Below are 11,386 nucleotides of genomic sequence, written 5' to 3' on the forward strand. Positions count from 1 at the left end.
CAATTTTCACTTGGATTTTCTGTCCACAAGCACACAAAACTTCACAAAAGAGCTGTCCCCTTTCACAGCAGCCATCTTGACACGTCATTACAGGGTAAACACAGGTGTAATTAATAACACTAGTTATGGCCCTGATCCATTGAGGTGGGCCAGGACCATGGTATTGTGCATGCTGGCTCACTGGACCGGCTGTGACACACTAAATAAAAATGAAACCTTAATTAATTTCATCAATTGCACCTGTGTCTACCCTGCGATGCTGCTGTGAAAAGGGCCCATAGAAAATAAAGAGAGAACAAACAAAAATACTGCTAATTATTGTTGAAATATTGAGTATTTTTTTAACATATGATTTTAAAGGGGACATTTTCAGGTTCATACTTATATTTTGTGTTTCTACTAGAACATGTTTACACGCTTTAATGTTCAAAAAACACTTTATTTTTCTCATACTTACTCATATTGATGCTGTAAGCCATGTTTGAATGTTTATGTGTGTGTCTATATAGGTGCTGAAACTGCTCCAAAGATTGTGGAAATTACAGTTTGAATGATGCATCTTCACCCTTCACATAACCTCTGTCAGCAAACCATTGCACACAACATCATCATCATCTTGATTGTTACAGAGTCAGTTGCGTCATGCTATAGGGTATGGTCTACTGTATATTCACTGTCTATCATTAGAAATGCTTTCTGGCACTTTTGGAAGATTTGCACTGTTGTTGTTACTGGTTTCAAGTTGAATAATAAACCAGTTTCTAATATAGTCTTAATAATCAGATGCCTGCATACAAGAATCAGAAGAATAGAAAATTTTATTGCAATTGTAAAGACACTTTCTGGTGACGGTCAACTTCTAGTAGCTACATCTCAGAGGCATAATGTCAAGTCAAACACACAGAAAAATGTAAACGTTTCTTTACAACAAAAGTGTTTTTTCTAGAAATCTGAAAATGAAAACTGCAGCTACACTATATTTAACACTGACTGGGCACACTCTCTGCAAACCACTCAGACTAGAGGACGCCACTAATTCCACACATCTGACATCAGTGGGGTGCTATGGACTATCCTTTGCAAATGTGCTAATCATTCTAGTTACTATGGGGCAATAGTTCACTACGGGCAGTATGTGCTCACTTTACAATATCCCAAATGAGACATTCAAGTCTCTGGTGTGCTCACAAAACCCTGTTTGCTTATGTGAAAATATCATTGTGCTTTTGTAAAAAGATTTTAAAAAGCAGGATAGAACTACAACACCATATCAGTGCGGCTTTTAAAACATGGAAAACAACCAGTGTTAAAACACATTTACAAAACTATACTTTCAAAAATGTCAGGCTACATTTCACTCTGGAAAAAAAACACTCACTTGGTAACAAAATTATTAAAGGACATTCAATTCCTGCAGCAAAACTCAGAACTCGTCATCACTGATGGAGGCGACTGTGTTCGCATGTTGCTCAGTGGCAGTCTCCACATTGTTGGACACGTGAAGCGACTCTGACAAATGTGTCCCCAGATCGTCGAGCTCTTTAGATTGTCCATCATAACTGACTTCAGCTTGGTCTTGATGACATTCTTGTTCACTGGTTATAGTGGTGTATTCCTGGTTTTCATTGCTGACTTCTTTGTCCGTCTCAGCTGTGCCTACCTGATTTTTATGGTCCCCTTCACCCATTCTTGTATTATCAGAAAAATTCTCACTGAGCCAAGGAGAGCTAATGCCCCTCTCCTGATTGTCTTCTTCTCCATCCTTTTCCTTTGTTTTAGTTGGAGAGGCAGCGGTTGTCTCAGGAGAGCATAAGGGTGTAGACACCAAAAGGGGATCAGCATAATCTGACGAATCACAGTATTTAATAGGTGACGCATAAGGGAACAGGTCATTGTCCTTTTTGGTCTTAACTTGTTTACCCCTGGATTCCAGATGTGGTAGGAATGAATCAAGCAGATCACTCTCCTTTTTTTTGAGCTCTGTACCGGAGGTGGATATGTTGGTTGGCTCTTCAAAATCTTTACGTAGTACTTCCAGAAGGTGGCGCATTTTACCCTAAAAACAAACAATGCAATCAGATGCATGAGAAGAAATTGAAGAGTCCTTTGTGACAACCTTTAACCCAAACACTTAAACAAGAACTTGCTTAACATATTTGGCATTCTGCATGAAGTTCTATACTCACCACATCAAGCTGATGCCGATTCATGTCAATATGGCGCTTTATCACCCGGTCTAGGAGCCTTGCAGAGGACATAGACACAGACAATGACTCTGGAGGTAGTAACACACACTAGCCACTGTTTAACACTCATTATGAGACACGTATCGCTATTAACAAAGTGGCATCCAGGCTGCACATGTGCTGTAAATATCTGTGAGCCAACATAAAGCATAGACAGTAGTCTTGTAGTTCATAGAAAATAGTCACAGAAAAAAAGACAAACCTGTCAGAGATGTGCCCCCTTGACAATATATCCTCTGTTACAGCTGAAATGAACTCGAGGTACATTAATTCTTCTTCCCTGTTGAACAGTACAGATATTATTTTAGATGGTACTTAAGATTCACAAGAGCACCATACTGTCAAATCGTCATACATAAAGCAATAGCTTTCTACTATATACATTGAAAGCTGTATAAGGATTATTAGACATTATCAAAGAGAACTTACTCTGCAGATACACTCCTCATAAAGGGAGATTTCCCTCCTTCTTGTGAGACCCTAAAACAGGAGATTCAAATGTATCTAGAACATCACACATTATGCTTATAATGCAACATAGTATTTTCACTTCATGATTTTACCTGGACAAGGAGTCAAAGAAATCCTGGTCTCTGCTCTTGTTTGCTTGACTCAGTTGTCTAGATGCTGAGAGATATGTGCCATTGAATTCATCTTCAGACCACTCATGCTCTGTATTAGATCCCTGTAAATCAACAGGACGGTGAAATGAGGAGGCATATTCAATATTGTCAAGGCTGTCTGGTGATCAAATGCTTAATGTTGCTGTAAACACTTCAGTTCTTTATGGTTTGAAGGGACAATAAACCACACAAGGACTACTGACATTGAGCAACAAATAATTATACCCCTCTATTTTTCAGTCTTTACTTGGATACTGTGCCACAGAATGTCATCCGGTTTGGTCAGTGTGGGTAATACTGAACTTGTATACATTCACTCTTCACTGAAATATGTGATAACAACTAAGGCATGGATCGGTCTTCAGGCCTGGTATGAACTATATTGTATACAGTATATCTTAGGTGATTTTTGAGAGAGTGCAGTGCAAGCACCAAAGCCATGATCATTTATCACCAATGACGTGAGAAAATACATTTGACACTGTATTGAATAATCAAATTAAATCCTCAAAATTACCTGAGATGGCTCATAAAATTCCTGTGTGCATTCCTTGGTTTTTGTGCTGCATAAAAAAAAAGATAGAAATCAAGTTATTTTTTTTAACATATTAGAACACGTGTTGCACATGTTAAGAGAGTTGTTATATAAATAGATGAGTATAAGTAAATATAGTTGAGATATTAAGACATATCTATTGCTTTCCTTTGAAAGATGCATCCTTTGAAAGATGTTTGCTGAGTACCTTCCATGATATGTCTCCTGTCGCATCAATCTTGAGTTGGTGCCATCCTGAGTAGGTTTCCTCCGTGGTGCTCTGTAGTAGCGATATTGTGACAGGTATGAACTCTTCTCTGATTTCAGTGTCTTAGGGGTGAACGGTTTGTCTTTGGTAAAGCGCTGTGAATGTTTCTGGAGCAGGTCTCCGCTGTACGTCTTCTGAACAGGGTCCTGGAAAGTCTTGAAGCAACTCTGATCTTCCAAAGCTCCCAGCGAACACGCCGACTGCTTTCTGCGTGCCTCCGGGCTATGGTACATTCTTTCTGACGCTGGGCGAATGTGATGAGAATGGTTCTGGGAACCGACTTTCTGCGATGGATAAACAATCTCCTTGGCATGGAAGGAGGAGTTGAACCTCGGGCTGGAGACCGTGGAGCTCCTTGAGCAGAGGTAGTGGCTGTCATCGTACTGCACAGATAATCTACTCTGAAAAGCAAACACGTTTGCATTGAAATAACATACTGTAGGCTTTGCTTTAAAGCCTTTGAACGCTTGTGATCATGGAGTTTTCTAGTAATGGTTTCTGCATAAGACACGTGTGCATCATATGAAGCAAGGAGAAGCACATTAGTGACTCTGGTCTTGATTTCTTACCTGGGCTGAGGAGCAGGAGGCTATGCCATTCCTCTGTGAGAGAGAGTGGGCTGACTGAGGACGACCCCCTTTCCTCAACCGCTCCTGTCTGATCTGATCATTGTCTGTAAACAGGCAATGAAAAAGTCAATAGATACAGGAAATAGTCTATAATAGGCAAAGACTATGGGAGGGTCAAGAGAGCAAATGTGATAGCACAGGCTTAAGCAGAGAGCATTACTGTTACCATTAAAGATGAGGATGAGTTGCATCCTGTACTCATATGGGATGAGTTGCATTATTGCTTATTGAGGTTACCGTCAGTGCAGTAATTGGCCTCTGCCTGTATTATGATTCATGGAACAACTGAACGGTGGTGCAAAGTGGTGAGTTCAAATAGAAAACGTTGATTCTGATTACCACGGAAACATCAATACCTGACTGTTAGTGGTTACATTTAGACAGCATTTAAACTATTATGCAATAAAAACCACTGTGGGTGTGCTAAAATTAGAAATGTATTACCCATAGAAAAATGAGCCCAGAAATGTAAGGTACAACCTCATTTCAACACGGAAAAAGTGTTTCCAGTGGAATTAATCATTTATTATTTGATACTTACATTTCACACTGTGTATCAAGCTTTTGGGTACTGAGGCATCAATGGCAGCTGCGGAATAAGGCACAGATGTTAGTCACAACAGATTATTAATCTGATTATTATGCAACAGAGACACGTGTTTTAACCACTTCAACACATAAGGATATTATAAATGCATAAACTGAATTAGTTTGGTCAACTGTAAGGATCATAATGCATCCCTGCCATATAGCTCACCTTTAGCTGAGTAAACCTTTTTGTAATGAGACACCATGTGGTCTTTGACGATTGACTGTGTCAACTTGCTGGAGGAGCGAGGGCAGAAAGCTAAAAACACGAGACAGAGAACATCATACACTGTAAAATTAATCTTGTATCTTATCTTACAAATGGTCAATACTCAGTTGACTTATCTCTCATTGTAATATTAGTGCATATTAATACTTACGGCTGCTTTTTAAAGTCTGACCTCTTGCACCAGGGCTGCACCCCATTCCAGATGATACACTCCCTAAAATGAACATAGATGTATATGAACATGTTGACTCCCATAGTAATCTAATAGGTTTATAAACTGAAAAATTATCAATGACAGTTTTAATAAATGCTTAAATATTTTTGTAAACTGAATACATTCTAGGTTTTTTTTAATGTTGGTCAAATATATACGCAATTTCAAGACTCACTTTATGCTTTGTGTCATTACATATAACATTTATTGACTAAACAATAAAACATATTTTCTTTAAATATCGTTTGAGTAATTATATGAGTATCATTACATTGACTAATTATAGAAAATAAACTTGCAGTCCTTTAATCAGGGTAATATCTAGTGTTTATAAATTTATGTTCTAGCTCAAGTATGTTATTATTAGTATAGTATGTAATTATTTCTTTTTATACTTTATTTTTTCAAGGTTGTTTTCATATATGCAATGTACAGTTCGTAATTACAATAGTTTATAAACCAATTTTTAAGTAGATGAGCTTATAGACAAACTCATTAAGTACACTAGAGAAAACAACTTCAACATTGAAATAAAATTAAGAAAATAAATAATAATAATAATAATAATAATGATAAAAAGAAAGAATAGAGTTAAAAAACAAACAAAAACAAACAAACACACATAACAAAAACAAACAATAATAACAAAAATACAAGAGTAATAATACATTAAATCAACAAATAATATATTAATAATATAGTATGTAATTATTTTTTTTAGAGTAAGTTCAGGACAGATGTTTTATCAACAAGTATGTGATGCAAACAATAAATAAATCATTTTCAAAAAGTTTGTTAATGAGCAAAACATACTATTGGAGTATTAAGTTTAAAGTGATTTGAGTTTATTAGTCTTTTTCAATGTTAATATAGTTGGTGTTTACAGTAATAAATGGTCATATGGTACAGTCAAAAACGAATACCTTTGTGAAACAAAGGCATAATGTCGTCTTCATCTTAATGTAATCTTAATGTGTTTATACATTTCTGTCCTAGCTCTAGTATGTCATTATTAGTATAGTATATAATTATTTTTTTTAGAGTAAGTTCAGGACAGATATTTTATCAACAAGTATGTGATGCAAACAATAAATAAATCATTTTCAAAAAGTTTGTTAATGAGCAAAACATACTATAGGACAAGTTCACAGTGATTTGAGTTAATTTAATGTTAATATAGTTGTTGTTTACATTAATAAATGGTCATATGGTACAGTAAAAACGAATACCTTTGTGAAACTAAGGCAATAATGTCATCTTCATCATTTTAATGTACCAAAATAAAGTAACCTACCCTCAGCTAGCATCGTGTTACAAGCTGCCATCATCACTGTCTTGGTTATGTATAACAAGTTGATTAAAAGGCTGACCACTGTCTGCATAAACCTGAAGCCACATTAGTGAGTTTTATCTGCAGATAGCTGCCTAAGCACTATTTGATGCTGATTAACTAGCCAAGCAGCTAGCTTAATGCTTACAGTATTTACATACCTATTCTCGATTCCATGGTGATGTTATACTCATCGTATCCCATTTTCCTCAGAGATACTCTTGGCCAGCGACGGCAAAGCTTGGATAAATCCAGGAACTACAGCTGTACACATGTTTACCGCTGAAACGTAACGTATAAAAGGAAACAAACAGTCTCTGCTAGCGTTAGCTTATAATAAGCAGATGAGCGGTGGAGCAAAGCTTCTCCGTCGCCATGCTGGTTGCTATGATTGCTCACGTCATCACGCTCATGCGTAAGGAAAGTCACGCCCACAAGCATCCCTCGTTTGGAAACACACACCTGCCACTTGATTGGGAAAAGGAACTGAAAGTTTTTTTTATTTATTTATTTGCACATATATAAAACTGCACAAAACAAATAAAAAAAAAGGAAGAAAGATCTAAACTAACATAATTTTAAAAATACAACAAAAGTTAAACAACAACAAGAAACACACAAAATGTGCAGAAAAACCTAACCAAACAGTGGGAAATAATCCAATAAAAACAATGGAATACATACAAAGAACAGTACAGAAAAAAAGGAAATACAATTATTTATTTATTTATTTGCACATATATAAAAGTGCACAAAACAAATAAAAAAAAGGAAGAAAGATCTAAACTAACATAATTTTAAAAATACAACAAAAGTTAAACAACAACAAGAAGCACACAAAATGTGCAGAAAAACCTAACCAAACAGTGGGAAATAATCCAATAAAAACAATGGAATACATACAAAGAACAGTACAGAAAAAAAGGAAATACATTTATTTATTTGCACATATATAAAACTGCACAAAATCCAGTCAATGAAAAAAACAAACAAGAAATGTGTCAGGAGAGGTCAAGAAGCCACAGGCTTATACAAAGGACATCCCCACAACCCCAGGAGAAAAAAAACTATAACAAAAAAAGGAAGAAAGATTTAAACTAACATAATTTTAAAAATACAACAAAAGTTAAACAACAACAAGAAGCACACAAAATGTGCAGAAAAACCTAACCAACCAGTGGAAAACAATCCAATAAAAACAATGAAATACATACAAAAGAAACAGTACAGAAAAAAAAGAAAATGTATCTCAACATATCAAAAGATAATTAGACATCATGAGTTAAATGTGATGATAATTTCCTTTTAAAGGCCTATTTAACCCAGAATTCAATACAAATCTAATACATGAATAATTATCTAAATTATTTGTCATGCAATAAATGTTTGGCTTTATTTTAATCCCACTGGCAACAAACAGCACATGTCTACTAAAGACAGCAGAAAGAAAAGTAGCCAAAATTACTAATATCCCCCCATGTGTTTCAATATTGTGATATTTCAAGATTCAAGATGTTTATTGTCACGCCAGTTATACAAGTACAAGCGTTTGAAATGCTTTTTGCTGGGAAGCTCCATTAAAAATAATAAGTTATATTACAATTATAAAAGGAAATACTTTGTACAAGGCATATTAAGAACATATACATATCAGGAAGTATGAATGCACATATATAAGAAATACTTTGTACAAGGCATATTAAGAACATATACAGTCATATTAAGAACATATACGGTATATACAGTATAAGATATATGATTGAGGTATTGCACTTGTTTATTGCACTTTTTGTGTGAGAAGGAGTCGTATGATTTATCTATTTAAAAGTCTGATGGCCTGGGGGAAAAAAACAGTTCCTCAGTCTGCTGGTGAGAGTCCTGGGGGTCCTGTATCTTCTACCAGAGGACAGGCTGTTGTGGGGGTGTGTGTTGTCCTTAATGACCCTCAGGGATTTCCTGAGGCACCGCATCTAAGGTGTGGATGTGATATTTTTGGAGCCACTGTTTGAACGTTAGACAAACAGGGTGAGGCAGGTGGAGCCAGTGTGAAAAGCCCATAAACTGCAGGAAAAAGCCAGGCTATATATATTGCCCTCGCTGGTCATAAAACGCAATGTTGTGGCATGAATACTGGAGCCCCTGTGTTTACCAATTAAGAGCAGGATTACACAGAAATGACTTTGCACATGCACTGAATTTTAAACAATTGTTTTCCTAATACTAAAGTGCAATTACGATTTTTACCAAACAGACAGTAGCTAGAAATTCAGGACCCTTTGAAAGCAGATTTTAAGGGCCCTGAAACAGTAAAAATGTATTTCTTAATAGTTGTTCAGTGCCATCCATGGTCCCAGGGTCCTAAATCTCTACTGGCTGGTAGCCTATCTTGTTTATTAGCCTGCTGGTGTGCTGTTTTTAGGACATCCATCCATCCATCCATCCATTCATTATCTGCAACCGCTTATCCAAAACCAAAACCAACAAAGTTACCTCATTTACGGAATGTCGCAATGGGATTAACTGACCAATGTGGGAAAACACAGTCTGCAACGAATATAAATACTGATTCAACTGAGTGCATCAACAACAATCTGTCAGCAGCATATTGTTAATTCTGCCATGTTCCTTGTATTGTTCGATAGACCTTTTAACCCCTCACGTCATTTACCAACAAAGGATTGTGAATTACCTAATCGTGATGTGAAACAGACTCTTTGAACAGCATAGTTAGTCTTAAAATCAAGTCGTGCTTAGTTTAGTTTTTCATTACCAGTTTTAAAAGGTAGAAATTCATTTAAATGGCCTATTAATACCTAATGTTGCAATGTTTTCTCATGTTTTTAAACCTGTTGTAAACCCCAGTGGGCTTCTCTCTGTACAGGAGTAAAACGGGACTATAGCATATTTTCAATCATGATGAGCTGAGAAAATCTTTATTTGGCTTTGACAATATATATGTCAAATTGATGTGGACATAAAATCACAGTTTGTATAATGCTCCTAAACATTTTGTGCTCCGAAACACTTCCATGTCATTTTGCTGTCAGAATAAATGCTGCTACACTAACCCTTGATTTTGTTTTCTTTATTGTTTCCAATTGAATCAAATTCAAAGAGCTTTTTCACAGTTTCTCATAATGGAGAAAGCACAGGTGGAACTAATAACATCACTGATGGCTCTGCAAGGCATGAGGCCTAATTAACTGTATTAGTTACACTTGTGTTTCAAAGTCTCTGTTGTGAAAACAGACCTGAGTTAGTTTTACTCCACATTTCCCCCCTGGATAACTGTTCTGTATGCTAAGTGTCTTCTAGGTATTACATATATGTCACATCACTGCTAACCTTTTTTTTTCTTCAAAAAATGTCTGATTGTTTTGGATTTCTTATGTGTTTTTACTTTCTAGGCAGCCATGAGTTTCTTTCTTTTTTTCATTGGTGGCCCTGTCATCTTCTCATTAAACCATCATTAAACCATTGATTTTATTTATATAATCAATTTTAAGTACTTTCTCTGCTTGATTTTTTGTCCTTTTGAGTGTGTTTTTGGTAATTTTGTTTGTTAAAACTATAAAATAAGGACTATTATTAACATGATGCATTGGCTAATGAAGATTGTATTGCAGTTACAGTATACCATAACATTGACAAAAATAAAAGTAGCTTTCTCAAGCATGTTTCAGATCTTTGCAAGCGTATACTTTCACACAGTCAATGAATGGGAATCAATGGGATTAGGCAGGATAGAAAATAGGTAAAAATACATAATGTAAATAGGCTGGAATGGGTGGAAAAAACATGTAAAACCAAGAGAACGGCCCTTTATATATATATATATATATATATATATATATATATGTGGAGGACCGCTCTCTTGGTTTTGCATGTTTTTTTCCACCCATTCAAATGGAAAAAAACATGCAAAACCAAGAGTACGGTCCTTTATATTAATATAATATAATAATATTGATACATGTATATATTATAAAATATTAATATATATATATATATTAATATTATATATATTAAATAATATTTATATATATATATTATTAATATATATATATATATATACGGTCCTTTATAAATATATATATATATATATATATATATATTTATAAAGGACCGTTCTCTTGGTTTTGCATGTTTGTTTTCCACCCATATATATATATAAATATAAACTTGAAAACAGGCAACACTTGTTGGACATCTTGGCAACACAATCACAACAAAAGTGCAATATTTTGAGTTAGACCACACACATACCTATATGCCTACAGAGTAAATCTGATATATCCTGGTCTATTGCTCCCTAAAATGGTCATCCTCATCATCTGATTTAGTAAACTACATAGTTTAAACAAGGGGTCTGAGGGGATGGAGATGGAGATGATGGAGGAGGTGACTTGTCTTTACTTCATAAATAATGCACTGTTTCCCATACATGCGAATGATGTAATGCTTTAAGTCTGCTGCTGATTTGGTGTAGTACATCTCTGCACCATGTGCTCCGTCGCCGGTTGCCAAACGATGAGAGGATAATCCTGTTTTTGGGGTGGATAAAAACACAAAGAGTGAGTATTAAAAAAACCGGATTATAAAAATGAATGAAAATAGCTGATTGCAAAGCTATAGAGGCGAATTTCCTCCAGCTATAGTTACAGTATAGAAGGCAGGTGGAGAGTGGAGCATCTTTGAGGGATGAAAGGGGAGGAGAGAGCATC

At 35.5% G+C, this 11,386-nt stretch overlaps 1 protein-coding gene across 1 annotated transcript; it reads right to left on the reverse strand.

Moving 5' to 3' along the window:
- Positions 1–798: 798 nt before the first annotated feature.
- On the reverse strand, positions 799–7,067 carry spata7 (spermatogenesis associated 7). Its single transcript, XM_037796119.1, has 12 exons — positions 6,824–7,067; positions 5,270–5,332; positions 5,059–5,148; positions 4,843–4,890; positions 4,242–4,345; positions 3,613–4,073; positions 3,387–3,432; positions 2,810–2,931; positions 2,676–2,726; positions 2,449–2,526; positions 2,187–2,244; positions 799–2,056 (listed from the first exon to the last, which is right to left on the reverse strand). The coding sequence occupies exons 1-12, from the start codon at positions 6,864–6,866 to the stop codon at positions 1,424–1,426; spliced, it is 1,797 nt and encodes a 598-aa protein (XP_037652047.1). The 5' UTR covers positions 6,867–7,067; the 3' UTR covers positions 799–1,423.
- Between the last annotated feature and the right edge of the window lie 4,319 nt (positions 7,068–11,386).

This window comes from Sebastes umbrosus, chromosome 16 (genome assembly GCF_015220745.1).
Source record: "Sebastes umbrosus isolate fSebUmb1 chromosome 16, fSebUmb1.pri, whole genome shotgun sequence".
NCBI lineage: Eukaryota > Metazoa > Chordata > Actinopteri > Perciformes > Sebastidae > Sebastes > Sebastes umbrosus.